Below are 17,931 nucleotides of genomic sequence, written 5' to 3'. Positions count from 1 at the left end.
CTAGAGCAGAAATGTTTTGGTCCATTCCTCCATCAGATCTCCTTTAGAGCAGTGATGTTTTGGTCCATTCCTCCTGTAGATCTCCTCTGGAGCAGTGATGTTTTGGTCCATTCCTCCATCAGATCTCCTCTAGAGCAGTGATGTTTCGGGGTTGAGATCTGGAGACTGGCTCCAGGACCTTGAAATGCTTCTTCTGAAGGAACTCCTTGGTTACCCGGCAGTGTTTGGGCTGGTTGTCATGGTGACAGACTCAGCTACGTTTCATCTTCAGTGCTGATGGACGGAGGTTTTCACTCAGAATCTGACCATGCATGGTTCCATTCCTTCTGTCCTTTACACGGATCAGTCGTCCTGGTCTCTTTGTGGAAAACAGCCCACACTTATGATGAAAATGACAGGCCTCTCATCTTTGTATGAGGGAGAACATGCACTATTGGTGGCTGACTGAATACTTTTTTGACCCGCTGTTTATGAATTTAATTCAATAAAGAATAACAAAGACAAGTATTTATATTTTAACCTCAGAAAAAAACCCAAAACTGAATTTAAAGCTATAATAACGAGAAACAACCTGAATGCCTCCAAAAAACACTGAAATGAGCAAACCTGGAAAATCAGTGAAATAAAGTAATCAAGAAGTATACGATACTTTAACTGTTTCCATGTTTCTTTTTAGTTTGATGAAAATGACTTTTTAAATTATTTTTGTCAAATAAAGTGATAAAAATAAAATAGTTACTGATAAAAATGCTAAAATCAAGAATTCAGTTCTTCATAAACTGGAATTTTGTGAAAACAAAAGAAGATCTCAAAAGTTTAATCGTGTATTTAGAATTCTAATAGTTTTTCTAAAACATTCCTTTAAAAAAGTCTAAAAATCTGAAGATGTTTGATCTAAATGATCCCTGAAATGTTCTTTAGAAGATGAACGTTGTAATGTTTTTAACCCAAACTTTCATATCTGTAACAGCAAAAGAAAATCTGAACTTCATGACTTTTAAAACCATTTCAGCTTCAATCTGTAAATTTTCAGTTGAAATTTCAGTTTAATGAAATGAACTTCATAGTTTCTGGACTCAAATGTGGCAGAAAAAGAAAAAACCTTCAGTTGGGAAAAAGTTTAAGTCCAAACTTTTTTTTTAAAGATTTGTTCTGAAATTGAAACATCTTAAAAACTGAAAATAATCTTTTCTTGAAAACAGCTGCAGAGAAGTGGAACGTTTCCCTCCAGTCTACAGGAGCCTGAAGGTCATGAAGGTCATGAAGGTCGTGTCTGAAGCAGCAAAAGGTGAGAATTCTGCAGCTTCACGGAGGAGGAAACCAGCGCCGGACGGACGCGTGGCGAGCTCTCTGTAACGTGGCTGCTGGGTATTTTTAGACTGAGCTGCAGCGGTCCGTCTGCGACACGCCCTGCAGCACGCCGCCAGCACCACACAATTACCTTCATCATCATGTGTTCACCATCTGCTGCAGCTGGAGACCCGTCTACTGCCGCGCGGCAGCAGAAGGTTCACTTCAACCAAAGACGCTTCAATTAGATACCAGTACTGATGGGGGCGGGGCTACAACACACAGCATTGTTTTAAATGCATTAGAGTTCTCTTTGAAGGTGAAGTGTCTCTACGGTGGCCCTGAAGATCAAATCACATCAACAAATCACTCAACGTAAAAACTTTTTAAAGATCAAACAATAAAGAAAACTAAACAGATGTTAAAAAACAGAATCACATTTTAGAAACTAAACCCAAAAACTGAAAAAAAAACATTTTGGAAAACAAATTGAAATGTTAGAAAAATGAAACAATAAAACCAGAAAAGCAAAGTATTATGGGATGTCACTGACTGGATGATCTCTGTCATCAGTGACATCCCATAATACCTCCCTTCTCTGGTTTCCTGTAGTGTTTCGTTTTTCTAACATTTCTTTTTGTTTTCTGGAAATTATTTTTTGTTCTCCAAAATGTTATTTTGTTTTCTAAAATATAATGTTTTTGTTTTTATTATTTGTTTTGAAATGATAATTATGATCTTAAAAATATGTTTGCATTGAATAATCCGTTGATTTAATTTGCACTTCAGGGCCACCGTAGCAAAGCACAGAGTAATCCTCACAACTCAACAATGAGAAACAAAACAAAAGTTATAAAAGCTGAAAAACAGAAATCCCATTAGAACAACAGATGATGATGAATGAAAAACAAACATAAGTTTGATCAAATATTTAAACTATGTAATAAAACGTGAAAACAAAACATCTTTATCTGAAAAAGCTTCTGTTCTTCATTCTGAGAAGTTCTTTAGGGGAAAACTTTGACTTTAACGTAAAAACTTGAGTCCAACATGAAACATGAAAGCTGCGAGTCTGTCGTTTGTTCATGGATGAAACTGATTTCTTTTCAGGCTGAACAGTTTATTTAAGGATAAAATAAAGACATTTCTAATATTAAATCTTAAAAATCCGTCTTAAAACCTACGAAGGTTCAGTGTTTCAGTGGAGTTCATCATCTTTTGGTCTGTTCTGTCGCACAAACACGAAGATATTTAACTTTATGGGATTTGAAAATAAAGAATATTTGCTGTTAAACGAAGAAAACAAAGTTTTAACTTTAACACAGGAGAGGGAATCAGTCCAATTTGACGTCACTTCCTCTCAGAGATTCTAGAGTTCTGTGAAGCTGCCGCCGTGTAACCATAGAAACGAGCGCGTGGACCCGCCACCAGGTGAGGCCGCGGCCCTTTTGTCCCGCGGGAAAAGCGCTGAGGGGGAGAAGAGCTTTGAGCGGTGGAAGCTGCTGGAGCCGCGTGAAAAGAGGCGCGAGCGCGAGCCGGCTCACCGTCCGGACAGAGCCGAACACGCACGAAACGAGCCGAGCGTCTCCGGAGGAGCGAGCAACTTTCTTACCGGCGGGTCCCCGCTCCGACTGCCCTCCGCCGCTCCGCCTTCCCGCTCCCGCGGTCCGCGCCGGGGCCGTCCGCGCGCGGGCTCCAGGTCGGGCCGCGCGCCGCACAGTTTGCGGGTTCGTGCGGCTGTGCGCCGCGGCGAGTCAAGACTAACGGTGCTGCCTTCACGGACCGTCAGAGGGGCGGAAACTATGAGAGCCGAACGCGCATGAGCAGAAAGACGGACTTTTATAGAGGGGGCCGTTCGCAGCTGGAGGTCACGTGACAGCCCACGTTCCAAAACAATCCCACGAATGCTGTGAGCGTGACTCCCATCAGTGACAGGCGCTTCCGGTCCTGTTAAAAGATCAACAAAAACAGTCTGTGGATCAGACTGTCACTGACTGGGTTCAATAAAGTTTTAATTCATCTTTATTTAAAACCCCAGACTTCTGACGGTCTGTAGGAACCACACATGTATGTTCCAGAGCACATGACCACAAACATGTTCTAACTTCCTCTGACACGGTCTACAGGTGGAGATCCACCCAGACCGCTTTACGTTCTCTCTGCACTTTAAGGGAACTTCTCGCTGATTGAACACCTGATCCAGGTAATCAGCAGCATTGGTGTATTCTTATCTTTGATTTTACATTTAATCATTGAATATTTGTTAATTCATACATTTACTTTGAAAGATTTTAAAGTTCAGGTGAAAGAACTTCTTTTAAATTTACAAGTTTTTATGTTTTCATCTCCATGGATGGATGGATGATGGATGATGGATGATGGATGGATGGATGGATGATGGATGATGGATGATGGATGGATGATGGATGGATGGATGGATGGATGGATGGATGGATGGATGATGGATGATCAATGATGGATGATGGATGATCAATGATGGAATATGGATGGATGGATGGATGATCAATGATGGATGATGGATGGATGGATCTCTCAGAGGATAAATTGGACGTCACTGTTATCCTGAATCTGAGTGGATCAATCCTCTCAGATGTTCTGATCTTCAGTCCAGATATCAGGACTCTGAGGACTGGGTGGATGTTTTTGTTGTACACAGTAAAACTGTATTTAACCTTCAGTTGACTTTAGTAATTTCTACATCTTTGTCCTTCTGTGTTTCTCTGTTTGAACCGTTCCTCATTTGATCCCATGAATGAGGATGAAGAAGAAGAACCGGGTCTCTGGAGTTCTGTGACAGCAGCTTGTTGCACAGCATCACCTGTCACACGAGTCCGTCTGTAATCAGTCAGAAGTTTGACTTCTGTTGGTTTGTACTCACGTTCTTGTAAAAACATCGTTTTCCTCACTTTACCACACTCAGCTGACTTTCAGAACCAAAGTAGGTCCGACCAGAACATCTGCTCCACAGCTCAGAAAAGCCAAATCAGGAATTCTTCATATCAAGTTTGTTGAAAGTTTTTCTTGAGGTTCTGCTCACAAAGTTCCCCTGAAAAACAGAAGCAGACCTGGAGATCCTGCAGGAGCGCCGCTTGAAGCTCCAAAGCAGATGTGTCTTCAGATGGGAGGAGCTTCTCCGCTGTGACCTTGACAGGTCTGAGCCGCAATCTCTGTTTGTATTTCTCTACATTTCTCAGAGCTACAGTTTTAGCAGAAAATCAGATCCAACAGACAAACGCGGCTGTTGCTGAGCAGTTTTATTTTGAAAGTTTAACATAAAGTTGGTAAACGTGAATCCTGGATTCTTAAACAGGATCTCGGATCAGATTTTACAAGACTGGATTCTTCCTCTGCCTTTCCAAAGCTCCTTCATGCTGCGTTTAGGGGCGTATGTGACCCGTCCTCGCTCCTGTTCTCCATTCATAGTGACCCCCCCCCCCAATGTTTGATTGACATCCAGGTTTGTTTCCTCAGGTAATCCAGTACATTCATGTGACAGCTCACCTGGACTCTGGTTCGGATCAGAAGAGCTGGTCTTTGATTCTCGTCGGTTCTCCTCAGGATGATCGATTAAAGGGAATAAATGACTTAAGCCCCGCCTTTTTATGTAGCAAAAAATAAACCACAGCAAAGTTTGAAAATGTTTACCAGGATAAACCTGGATTAACAGAGTTTAGCAAAAAACAAAAAAAAAAAACAATTTTTCTTGTTTATTCTGTTTTTTCTACATCTCGGTGCAGCAACAGCGACCCCAAGTGGGAAGCATTGGAACTGCAGGACTTTTCTGAGCAGTTCGAACCGCTTCAGTCTGTGTCGCATGTGAAAGCAAACAAACCTGATGAAGGTGTGACCTCGAGGAATGTTCTCCAGACACTTGAACTGATCCCATGAGACCATCCTGGTGTGGAAACAATCAGAGCTGCAGAACTTCTGGTCTCATCCAACCAAATCTGGATTGAGATTAGAATTCTTCCTCACAGAGTTTGGCTCAACTTTTAACCCTGTACAACCATTTGTATCATATTACACGAGACCCCTGTCTCATCAGCATTATCAAAACTTTATTAAAAACCCATTTAGATGACTTGGTCCAGGGTCTCTGCCGTGCAGTTCATCGTCACTCCACTAGGGGCAGTCGAAGTGCTCGTTTCAAAATGGCTGCCCCCATGACATCTAAAAAACACTTTTGGCGGGAAAATGTTTGCTAATTTTCAACAATTTAGGCTGAGATTAGCTCATCTATTGTTGATCAGTTTTCTAAATGACAACTTGCTGTATTGAAAAAATGCAAAACGTGTTAATAATTACTCATAAGATGGTTCCACAATGTTAACAATGTGTGGATCAAAGTGAGACGACAGCTAAATAAGGTCGTTTTTTTCCTGAGCAATATTTTTTTGCCAAGTCACACATTGTATCATGATTTATATTTAAATATCATTAAAAAACTTGAATTTTCTGTCAAGTCATTGATTGGTGGGCTTTACAGGTTAGAGTTCACGGATCAAATGTTGGACAGAAAAGTTTTCTCTTTTCCAACTATTAGCAGTGATTTTACAAAAACACAAGTTCATAAAAAAGTGAAAAACTCTGAGACTGAAATATCTCTGTACCTTTAGCCCCGCCCCCAAAGTTTAGTCCTAGAGACTCTTTTCTTCAGTACATACAGTTTATTTTCAGACTCAGTTTGAGCTACTGAACTTTCAAATGGGTTTCCTCGTCATTTGGACTCAGAGGTCAAAAGCAAATCTGCTCTACAAACTACAGCTGCTGGTTCTTCATCAGATCAGCAGCTTCCTGACACACTTTTTGCCGCCATTTTTCAACTTTCTTTGGGAAATCCGGTCAACACAATGAGTGTTTCCTGTAGAATCTCACCCGTCCACACACAAACACACATTTGCTTTGTCCGACTTCACACTTTTCCTATAAGCAAACTCAGCAGCAAAAAGAAAGTTTAAAAATGCGACCGTCCCCGCAGCGCGGCTCCATCTGTAAGGACTAGTTCCCACAATACCTGTATATGAAAACGTGCACACACACACACACACACACTGATCCTGACCTTATGTTCTCTCTGATCCAGCCTCTAACTCCTGGATTTATGACTAAATGGACCTTCAGACCTGGATCTGTCTCACACTGATGCCATTAGCTCACAGCAGCAGCGTAATAGCTCCCTCTACTGTTCACTTTGTCACATTGCAGAAGCTTTGAATTCCCAAACTTATTCCTGTAAATCTCACGACACCTTTCACTGCATTTAATGATTATGTTGATTTAAAAAAAAAGAAGAAAAAAAGTTGAACCATCAAATAATGAACAAACCGTTTTTACTGTTGTCCCAAAGAAAATTTGTTGCTTTAGTTTTCATTTTTGTGTACATTATTCAGAATAGAATTATACAGAATTATACTTACTAAGTTTTGTAGGACACAACTAAGCTGTGTGTAGTTTAACCCCAAAACTTGTGTCAAAGCAGCTGTGGCTGAAAATAAAAAGTTTTTCAGTTTATGTACATTCTAATGAAAAAGCTATAATGATATAATTGCTATAACTTAAATCCAATAATCATCCAGGATGACCCTGATTCTTCTAAGTAACAGGAAAGTTACCAAATAATAAATAATAATTTTGCCCACAAAAATACATTTTTTTTACTGTTTTAGTGTCAGAGATTAGCATTAGCAGGGTAAGTGGTTAAGGGTTGAAATCCTGGTGTTTATTGTTTTCTTGTTGATATTTAACTATTTTAGATAAAAGTGTCTGCTAAAGGACTAAATGTACGTTTATTAATGTTGTTTAGCTGAAGATGGAGGAAGAATTAGCATGTTGTTGCTACATGCTTTCAAGCGTATATAAAAGAAGCTGCATGGACACACAGTCATTAGCGTTTGTGCGTATTTGTCTTTGAATTAAACTTCTGAACTAACATGTTAATGTCAACATGTGGTTCTATCAAACTCTTTTGTCATAGGGATTAGCATAAAGCCTCTTTTGTTTGAGCCAAAATAGATGGAGGATACGAAATTAGCGTTAGTGTTTCCATTCCAAAAGTACCACTTCAGCACCAGATTACATCCAGATGGTCCCCATCCCAAATGCTAATGAGCATCATCTCAATAAGAACTGTTTTTGATCTAACATCAAGCTAACATTAGCGTTAGCATGCTCATTTCAGATAACTGAAATGGAGAAGAAGCACAAAACTAGCATTAGCATGCTAAGTCAGCCTGCAGGCCTTCGTGTGACACCATCGGGTTGTCTTAAAAAGAACGAAGCGTTAAAACCTTCTGCACGCTAACCATTTCAACAAAGGAACCTGATCACAACCGTCACAGAAGGAAGGAATCCTTCATCCTCCCTCGTTGCTTCTTGAGGTTTTTTATGTTCAAGTGTTCACTTCTCTGTTTTCTCCTCCTCTTCCTCCCTCTCCTGTGGAGCCACCTCCACGGTGAGAAGCTCCTCCCCTTCCTGTCGAGGCGTCATCCTGATAATGACGGAGCTGTCGGCTGTCTCTGCCACCGATTCGTCTCCGTCCTCTCGCGGGAAGCTCCGAGGAATTGGAGAGCGTCGATGCATCGGAGACGGGGGCGGCAGCGGGGAGACAGTGGTACGGGCCTAAAGAGCGAAAACAGGAAGAAAGTGACGCAACATCTGGACCTTCAACTCATTCAGCTGCCAAAGTTCATCTTCTTAATCCGTTTGATTCTGAGGGAAATCTAAAACTCAAAGACAAAATTCTGGAGTAACATTCAGGAGAAAAACGACGTCTGAGAACTCAAAGCAGTTCTGCAGAAGCATCACAGTAACTCCATGCAGCAGGTAAAGCATTAAACAGGTAAGGTTCATTTGCTGTCTCACAACCAGGTGATGGAAATTAGTTCTCTGCATGTGACCCCTCCCCTGGGGGGGGGGGGGGGTGACACGGCCACACTGAGTCATCATTTAACCCCCCTTTGGTCCGACTCTGCCTGGATATGAACTCACGACCTTCCAGTGTCGGTGTGGACGCTCTACCACATGGCCACTGAGCAGCTAAAGCCTTTCCTGGGACGTTCCATCATGGACCCCCCCGACACACATACATATAGGGCCATTAGGGGGTGTGATTTCTCCAAACTGAGTTCCAAACCAGGAAGAACAAAAACGGTCAGAAATATTTAGAGCAGAACCCTCAACAGAAAAACTCCAGTATTTTCTGAATGGACCGGTCCAGAACCATCTGTAGTTTGAACTACATGTCTGGATTTAAAAGAATTCAAAATATTTCAAAGAACAAATAAAGTGTCAAAACAAAAGGTCATTTAGTTTTTTCTTAAGCTTTATGTCTTTATGTCTCAGATTCATCCACCCCTCCCCCACGGTGGCGCCGTACCTCTGGGTCCTCAGCGGCGCTCTCAGACGGTTTGTAGGCTTTCTTCAGCTTGGCGAAGGTTCCCTCTATGCCGGCCTGCTCCGTCACCTTGAGAGCGGCTTTGAACAGTTTGGGGGTGTCCGGCCTGGGGGGGATGACCTCCACCGTGGCTTTGCTTGGCCTCTTCTCCTCCGGCTTCTTGTCCTTGGTGAGCATCTTCCTGCAAAAGCAGACAGCGTCAGGAAAGATGAAGCCACCCGGTCTCAGGTGCTCCAGCCCTGACGCGCCGCAGAGAGCCGAGGCTGCAGCCGCAGCTCTTGCAGCCGCAGCTCTTGCAGCCGCAGCTCCCGCAGCTGCAGCTCCCGCAGCAGCGCAGCATGACAGCGCAGGTCTGCTGAGGAAGAAGATCCCAGCAGCCAGCTGACCTGCGTCCCATGCACAAAGTAGAACGACCGGCCTGAGCTGATTAGAGCCTAATCCTCCAGGACGGACGCACCGGCACACAGAGGAAGGAGATAAGACAAAGAAGGCCTCACAGTGACCCCCCCTCACAGTGACCCATAGTGACCAGCATACACTGAACTCGCCCCCCCCACTAAACTGGATCCGGTGATCTGAAAGGAAGTGGGTCTGGAATCCCAGAACCAGCAGCGGTTCTGCTTCTGGTCTCCGTCTTACTTGGCCTTTTTGCGCAGAAGTTTCTGAGACTCGGGGTAATGAACCAGGATCTCTGCCAGGTCCTTCTTATCCAGGATGAACAGATTGGCAAATCCATGCGCCTTCACGTTGGCGGTTCGCCGGTTTCCTCCGCCTCCAGCCAGCAGGCTGACCAATCAGAGAGGAGACAGAACCGTCATTGGAGGTCACACAAAAACAGAGTTTGGAGCCTCAAAAGGTAGAAATGAGGAGACACTGCCCTGAGGAACACCATTCATAAATGCACTGAAACCATCAATATATATCATAAATAATATATGCAATATATATTTACAAATGAATGAAATTAAATAAATGAATAGATCAATCACTTTGATTAAGTAATCATTTAAATATGATAAAATTATCAGAACCAAAAAAATACTAGTTTGATCAAAAGAGATGATTTATTAAAGTAATATCTGTAGTAAAAGTTTCTCAATTTCACAATAATGTTAGTAAATGAACAAATGTAATTATAATACCAATAACAATACTTATAACACATAATAATATTTAGAATACAGAAAACAGCCCAGAACACTAAAAACATGTACGGGATAATGCCCAATGAAGTGCGCATTATCAGATGAGGTGGAAGCCTGAACCTTTCCAAGAAGTGCGTTTAATTCTGATAATGCACAATTTGAAAGGGATTATACCGCGTATTCCATGGTCACTTACAAAAAAATATGTATTTCAATCAAATTTTAGTACTTTATTCTTGTTATTTTTTCAGATTAAATTACCTTTACTCAAACCAACTATTTGAAACGTGGAGTGACGCGTTGTCATGGTAACGGCTGAGCTGACCTCGACGGCAGCAGCAGAGGAAAGTGAGATAAATGCTGATCGTCACGATGGGTTAAATAAAGCGTCAGTTCAGGAAGAAAGTTCTGCTCTCAATGCTTGTTTTTGTCAAGAAGATTAAAAATTTGTTCCAAAGACGTCTGTGCAGTGATACAGAACGTTTGTTCTGTGTGACCGGAGCTTCTCTTTTAGGTGTGAATTATCACGTTTAAATCCACAACCAGCAGCCAGTCAGAATCGAGTATTCACCCGGACCATGGTAAAAAATATGCTAAATGCTGTCTTTTAAATTTGATTATTTTTAATGTACAGAATAATATAAAGTTTACAAAGTGTTAGTCAAAGAAATCGTGAGAAATAAAATAATGTGAGGTGACGCTAAATGCTGCAATCGGAGGAGAACTTACACTAAAAGAGCTTAAAAATGTGTTTAAGATTGTAAAAGCACATTTTTAGATTTAAAAAGTGATTAAAGGCAAAAATGCTAAAATTAATGCAAAGAAAAGTTTGAGACTGAAAATTGGACTGAATTTGACTATTAATTTGACTATCAAACTCTGCTGACAGAATGTTTAAGGTTTAGAAGATTTCTAAGTATTAGACACATACATGAACTAAAACTACTCACTGTATTTATTAGTCTGTTTTCTTATTTTTTATTTAAATTGTAAAAAAGGAAAAAACTAAAAGCATGAAAGTAAAAAAATAAATGAATCAGAGAAAAACATTCCTGAACGAAACGTTTTTTCATTAAAACATTTTGGAAACGCAGCGAACATAAATGTTTTTCTACACTGAGTCAATGTTTACGTCAGTATTTCCTATTTTTATTAAATACTTAATCAAGTACCCGACCGTCTCCCATAGAAACACTTCTGCATTTCTCTTCCAGGTCCGGCTTCTGATTGGTTCACATGGACTCACCTGATCTCCCCGAACACTGATCCGGCTCGGATGGTGACGAACACCGTCTGCAGGTCGGGACCGCCCACCACCTGAACCTCCCCCTGCTTGATGATGTACATCTCCCTGCCGATCTCGCCCTGAAACACGCAGCAGGTCAGGCGGCGGCTCAGGAGCGCCTCCTACAGCCAGGCAGGTGAGTACTCACCTTTTTACAGACGAAGTCTCCGGGCAGGTAAACGACGGACTTTAGCCGCGTAAGCATGTCGAACACCATCTGCCTGTCACAGCCCTGGAAACAGAACACACACGTCAGCCCCAAAACACACATGTGGGTCCTCAGAAGGATAGAGAAACAAGAACGCACAAACACACATGTTAACACACATGAACACATGCACATGTCAACATGCAAACACAAATTTCAACACAAAAACACACACATCAACACACACACACACACACACGTGTCAACACAAAACTCACACGTGAGTCCTCAGAAGGATAGAGAAACAGGAACACACAAACGCGCTAACATAAAAAACACACAAACACATGCCAACACAAACTTCCACACAAAAACACACTCATCAACACACAAATACAAATGTCAACATAAAAACACACGTCAACACAAATACATGTGTGTCTTCAAAAGGATAGACAAACAAGAACATGCAAACACCCACATCAACAAACACCCACAGATGAGCACACATTAAAAACACTTCATTAAACAATTAGACAACTCAAACAGGTAAAACCACAAATGAACACAAATGAACAAACACACAATGTAAACAGCTAAAAAGCACCCAGACAATCACAAAGGTGATTTGTTCTTTGTGGTTTTCTGGTGGATCAGCTGTTTCTGACCTGAAACAAGGCGACTTTGCTGACGATGGAGTAGTTGACGTCTACGGCGATGTCCAGCCGCATCTTTGCCGGGAGTTGGATCAGCAGCTCCTGCTCATCTGCACATAAAACACAGAGTGAGCTCAACATGAGGCGTTCATGAACACCGCCCTTTATACTGGAGGTTTTCTTCCAAGTTTGAGCACCAAAAACATCAAGAAAATCCACCAAAGCTGAAAGTTTAGAGTGTGACAACGTTGCCATGACAACGACACTGTGACATCACACAATCCTCTAAGATGAACGGATAAACAGACAGGAGGTTGGAGCTGAGAGAAAGAAGAAGAGAAGGGTTGAACAAACGAGGGAAAGGAAAGATGAAGTCAAGAATGAAAGAAAGGAAATGAAAGAACAGGAAGAACGTAGAAGAGGAGGAGCCTGTTCCTTACCCAGCATGCCCTGGCTTTTCCAGGTGTAGTCATACCAGGTCTTTATCCGGTTCTGGACTTCTCTGGGAATGTTGTAGGAGTTCATGTACTTGACGGTGCTGTCCATGCAGGCTCGGTAGTAGTTCTCACCGGCCGTCGCCGCTCCCACAACATCCCTCATCTGCAGCAGAAACCACAACTGAGAAACTCACCAGAGCTACAGGGTTCTGTGTGAGTCCAGACCGGTTCCACGGACTGACCTGACCGATCATGATGGAGAACGCAAAGACACCAACGAAATAGTTGATGAGCTGGAAGCAGATCTCAAAGACGGTGGTGGGGTCGGGCAGACCCCCGATGGTGATCAGGGTCTTCACGGCAAAGTAGTAACAGCGGATGTAACTTTGAAGACAAAAACAGGTTTTCTTAATGACCTCGGATTGTTCTGCCAATGCAGCTAAACCCAAAATCAACGGGAACTCTTCTGAAGTCCAACTGTCCCAACTTTAATCTCCACCTCTTAGCTTTGGTTTCAGAGGTTTCTGAACAGAATCAGGATTTATGCAGAAACTTCAAACTTCTTCTTGAGGGACTTGGATCTTCTAAGTACTTTTGCTGATGAGTGACAGCTAAAGGCAAACAAAGTAGAAGGTTTATCTTTGATGACTAAACCACCAAAGTTATTAGAAAGATGTTTGGTGAGTTTCTGTTGAAGATCTTTCCAGCTGGGTTTAAACCTCTGATCAAGGTTTCATTTTCTTGTGTGTAAAAACACTCCATTCTTTCTCAGACTTATTTAGAGACTTTTCCAGTCTGGTCTGATCCAGAACTGCCTAATCCTGGTCCTCTAGATCCACCACACTCCCTGTTTTTCCAGATCTGTTCACTGCTTTCTGCTGATTCACCTGACTCAGGTGTCTCCTCATTCTGATTGACTGAGCACCTGATCCCAGCGGTAGATCCTTAGGATCAAGGTTGGGCAGTCCGGTCTTCACGATTCTAGCCTCCAGGTTGTCCTGGTTGATGTCGGAACAGACCTCAGAGGTTCCTCCTCTCTGACGCCACATTCATGAGCAGTTCTTACGCGTTTCCTTTGCCATCGTAGACCCACTTGGTGGAGCCCAGTCCTTCGTAGTCGGAGCCCCAGTAGAAGAGGCAGGCGTTGATGTGCAGCGAGTACAGCAGGTAGGTGGAGGTCCGGATCACTCTGACCATCGACAGTAATGAGTAAAGGAGAGAGAGAAGAGCGTAGTTAGAGTAGCTAAACATTTGTGTTCAAGAAAATAGTTTCATGTCTGGATTAACCGCCGTACAGGTCCACATGACTAGGACTTGTGGACAAGAAGATAACCCAAGCTCATAGTGAGGTGAGGCTGGATTTATGACAAGACATAAATACTGATTTGATACATAATTTGTGTTTAGCATCTAGCTGGAAGGCAAACAGGCATAATTATTGTTTATATTTATATTTTGAGATTATTTGCGATTCATGTTTTATATAAAGCTACCTAGCAAGCTAATGCTACTATCTTAGAGACAGTATGGTTGTGAATGAGTATGGTTTGTTTTATTTTCTTCAGCTCTTACAGTGTGATTATGTCTGTGGAGTAAATAAATGGGTTGGAAATAATCCACCATAGTCCATCGGTTATCATCATGGAGTCCATCGTCTGAACCAAGTTACCAAGTTGTTAGTGGGGGTGTAACGATAAATGTATTTATTCAACCAGATTGATCTGCATGAGGTAAGTTGTTGTTCAAATTGATCAATACCAATAAAAAATCATTTCAAAGTGAAATAAATCAGTAATCAATATTGGAAAATACCATTTGGGTTGAGGTATGATAGCTTTATCTCACTGTAGTGTAAAAACCTACAAAGTCCATCACAGCGGAAAACACGCGATGCAGCAAATCAGGATCTTTGGTATTTTGATGAAAAACGACAGCGGGCTGAACCTCATGAAACTAAGGGTGTTTTCAGAAGTCCGCTGGTCCGGACCGAGTCCACTTAATCTGGTCCGGACTGGGTCCACTTAATGTGGTCCGGACTGGGTCCACTTAATCTGGTCCGGACCGAGTCCATTTAATCTGGTCCGGACTGGGTCCACTTAATCTGGTCCGGACCGAGTCCACTTAATCTGGTCCGGACCGAGTCCACTTAATCTGGTCCGGACCGAGTCCTGAACCTTATGTTTGGTCTGGATTCAGACTGTCTTCAACCAGACATTTCTTCTCTGAATCAAAGCTTGTAAACAAAACCATGTGACTAAAGATCTCTACAATCATTGGCCAGGATTATGAGGGCGGGGCAAAGCAACGAGAGACAGAATAATGGAAGACCTGCGCTTTGCAATCCTTGTGGAGATAGTTCACGGATTCAAAGTTTATATTTCTCTGATCAGTCACGAACGTCTGTATCAGCATCAGGTTCAATACTTTTTACTGCTGCTTTGGTACGATGGAGACGGTTACTGAGGAGACGACGACTAAGAAGGAACGCTGATAAGAGTTTATGACGGGAAGACAGTGTTAGCAGCAATGGATATCACGTTAAAGTTGTCTTAATGAATCTGCATTCACCCAAACACGTTTCAATGAGTTGCTGTGTCTCGTTGCTCGGTTACTCTGTTTCCATCCCATAATGCCCGGCTACGATGGCCATTTTGGTCCAGTTGTTCCACTCCGAGTATGGAGTGTATTCAGACTGAGGAAACTCAGGGAGAACCGGAGCTCAGTCCAACTGGAAACAAACAGTGACCACCCCCAAAGGTGGGTCAGAGGGGCGGTTCCTGGTCCCAGACCGGGATGTACTCAGACTGAAATTTTGTTCTGGATTATCAAAGTTAACTCTGTTTTTTACAATAAACCATTTTTTTCTTATTTCCTCTGGAGTACACCACTTTGTGTTACCAGGTGTAAAAAGCCCATCAAGAGTCCACAGAGGAGACCAGGAACTCAACAACGTGCAGCAGGATCTAAAGGATCTTCTCTGAATTCCAAACTTCTACAACCTCTATGACATCACAGATTCTCGTTCTGCTGTTTAGGATTCAGACCGGAAGTGGTCGCTAGGACGGTGTCACAGAAACATGCAGATTCTTGTTGTTGGTGCTCATAAAAGGGTTAAACGTGGACATACACAAACAGTTTCCTCCTCCAGGAAATGCACTTAGGAGGACTGACACCGAGACGGATTTCAAACCGAATCTCATTGACTCCTTCCATGATGACATTGTGGTCGGTTCCTTCTGAGTTTATGTCTCAGCTGGTGACGTTTCAGGAGGTTTCAAAAACCTGAAAGTTATGATGTACTGAAGTAAATTCCTCTGCCCTATAGCTGAGTTCTTATTGTAAAGATGGTTGTTTGGACGCCACATCTACACTCCCGTCCGTCAAAGTTTTCTTTCTCCAACAGAAATATGACTTCATGACAGCTGCCTCCTGATGTTCCTTCAAACCTTTGCTGCTTTAACTTCAACCAAAGAGTGAATCTGCTTCTCTTGTTGACTGTGGTCATTCAGATGTTTGACTTTCTTCACCTGTAGATGTACGCCTTCTTCATCACTGCCTCCATTCTGTCGTTGAACTCGAAGAAGACCATGTACTGAAAGAGAACCATCGTCAGACGGACATTTCCTGAAGAACCAGAGCGGCCGTTTGGGAAACCTCGGGATCTGACCTTCAGCAGACGTGGGAACCGCAGCAGAGAGTTCACGCCGGTGAAGACGTAGAAGATCTCCATGGGGAACAGACTGATGACGTCCATCTGAGGAGAACACAGACAGCAAAGATCCTCTCCGTTCAAAGACCACAAACGTAGATGTGGATTCCTTCTGGTTGTGTTTATTGATGTCAAATGTCATTCTGGATTTTTACCAGCTTTAGACAAGGTTGGATGTTATTGTAAATATGCTAACGCTGCTAATATGTAGCGCTGTCACACTGTGTTTTTTTACTGTCAGGGTAGGGTGTTGGTGTGGTCACAGTATCAGTTTTTTTTTACTTTGCAAACAAGGTTGGGAGTTGGAGGTCTTGCTGAAATGCTAACACAGCTAATGTGGCTAGCGTGTAGCTGTGGCGCATGGTGTTTTCACGAGTTACAATACAAATATGGGAGTTACAGGTATTGAATACTCTAACGCGGCTAAAGCTGCTAACATGGCTAGCGTGTAGCGTGTAGCATGTTACAAACAAGTTCTAGAGTTTCTGTGAATGCAGTAAATAAAGTGTGAGCTGCAGTTACAGTTGAATTGAGTACATTTTGACCAGTTTAAATGTAGAGACTATGTTGGGCAACAAGTGTGTGTGTAACTATAGAGTGTGTGTGTAGACAGGCCCCGCCCATTCTAGTTTATCACTTAGTCCTGGTTGTTTTATGATGTTGCTTCCCCCTATTGCCATCTTCTTCTGTCTCTTTTTCTCTAAATGCCAGTTGGTTACCATAGCAACAGAAACTTGGAACATAGGTGGACATTTCAGATAATGGACACCTTGTTGAGCGTTATCCTTCACACATCTTAATTATCTCTGGAAATGTAGTCTTACTCTAGCTGAAAGTTGGCTAAATGATGACGTTTTCTTGATCCTTCCAGTTTGCTAAAGTCTTCCAAGAGCTCAGATGTTGAATCATTAGCGTCTCTGTTCATGTTTCATTTAGCAGGAAACAGTTTCATGTTTGAAAAACCATGAAAATGAGAAAAAACAAGAAGAAGCAGGATCTCCAGAAGAAGATGAACTCGAAGGTTGAAACTGGAAGGAGTTTCTGTGATGGTGAAGGTGTGCTCACCTTGAACCTCTCGGTGGTCATGTAGTTTTCTCTCATGTCTTTTTTGTCGCACTGAAAGTAAACAAAGAAACATCTCAGAGAAGAAGTTCTGAAGAACTACAGTCAGACAGAAGTTCATCTGTGAGTCTGCTGACCACGATGTCTCCTCCACGGACGAACTGCAGCCTGGGCTGGAAGACCAGGATGTCCAGGATGTAGATGAAGTCGCAGGTGTAGTCGGCCAGCAGCCACAGGTGGAGGTTCTCCGCCGTCTGGTAGGGAAACGCCCACCGGACAGGGATCAACCACACGTTCCAGTTCCATGCTGCCACCACGCAGAAGAGCCAGAGGACGTAGATCAGATCTGCGGTGGAGACAGACCAATCAGGAAGAAGCTCCGCTGACCTCTGTGTCAGAGACGGACAGAAGTTCTCACCGGTGAACGGGTCGATGCTTGACGGGAAGCGGAAGTCCAGGATGGCTCTCAGCCAGTCCGGCATCGGGGGAAGTTTGGGAAGTTGAGGGAGTTTTATGGGAAGTCCTAAAATCTCAAACTGGAATTGTTCCTCCTCCTCTTCCTCTGCTGCTGCTGGGGTGTCCTCCTTCTTCCCCTCTCCTGGGGGAGGAGGTGGAGGAGGAGCTGGAGGTGCTTTTGCTGGAGCTGCAGACAGAACAGAAGACAGGTGGAACAGGTCACCACGGGCCTCAGAGCTGAGACATGCTGGTCCTGAGAACCAGCGGCTCCAAGTTTTCAAGAAAGTCCCTGCTGATCATTGGTCAGGTGTTTAGCTAATCAGAACCCC

At 42.9% G+C, this 17,931-nt stretch overlaps 2 protein-coding genes and 1 long non-coding RNA gene across 4 annotated transcripts in view; 1 reads left to right on the top strand and 2 right to left on the bottom strand.

Annotated features, from left to right (window-relative positions):
* kifc3 (kinesin family member C3) overlaps nucleotides 1-3,133 on the bottom strand; it is a 43,180-nt gene extending 40,047 nt beyond the window's left edge. Inside the window, exon 1 of the mRNA XM_024296082.2 lies at nucleotides 2,903-3,133. The gene's annotated coding sequence lies outside the window, so the exon portion shown is untranslated. The remainder of the gene's footprint in view (nucleotides 1-2,902) is intronic.
* Nucleotides 3,134-3,743: 610 nt separating this feature from the next.
* LOC118598628 lies at nucleotides 3,744-6,610 on the top strand. 2 transcript variants are annotated; one of them, XR_004947684.1, is made up of 3 exons: nucleotides 3,744-4,462; nucleotides 4,622-4,696; nucleotides 4,783-6,610. It is a non-coding gene; the product is annotated as an uncharacterized LOC118598628 (long non-coding RNA). The 2 variants fall into 2 exon arrangements; XR_004947683.1 differs by having other exon boundaries at nucleotides 4,622-6,610.
* A 14-nt stretch (nucleotides 6,611-6,624) lies between these two features.
* LOC112161087 (cyclic nucleotide-gated cation channel beta-3) overlaps nucleotides 6,625-17,931 on the bottom strand; it is a gene marked incomplete in the record, with an annotated part of 44,796 nt that continues 33,489 nt past the window's right edge. The window contains 14 exon segments of the mRNA XM_036211386.1: nucleotides 6,625-7,929; nucleotides 8,687-8,885; nucleotides 9,344-9,490; nucleotides 11,096-11,214; nucleotides 11,283-11,366; nucleotides 11,951-12,048; nucleotides 12,379-12,538; nucleotides 12,618-12,759; nucleotides 13,442-13,564; nucleotides 15,903-15,967; nucleotides 16,043-16,129; nucleotides 17,150-17,200; nucleotides 17,284-17,492; nucleotides 17,565-17,789. Coding sequence (XP_036067279.1) covers nucleotides 7,708-7,929; nucleotides 8,687-8,885; nucleotides 9,344-9,490; nucleotides 11,096-11,214; nucleotides 11,283-11,366; nucleotides 11,951-12,048; nucleotides 12,379-12,538; nucleotides 12,618-12,759; nucleotides 13,442-13,564; nucleotides 15,903-15,967; nucleotides 16,043-16,129; nucleotides 17,150-17,200; nucleotides 17,284-17,492; nucleotides 17,565-17,789 — 1,931 coding nt within the window.

The sequence above is a fragment of the Oryzias melastigma genome, linkage group LG3 (assembly GCF_002922805.2).
Source record: "Oryzias melastigma strain HK-1 linkage group LG3, ASM292280v2, whole genome shotgun sequence".
In the NCBI taxonomy this organism is placed as follows: domain Eukaryota; kingdom Metazoa; phylum Chordata; class Actinopteri; order Beloniformes; family Adrianichthyidae; genus Oryzias; species Oryzias melastigma.
This window is presented reverse-complemented; position numbering and strand designations above follow the sequence as displayed.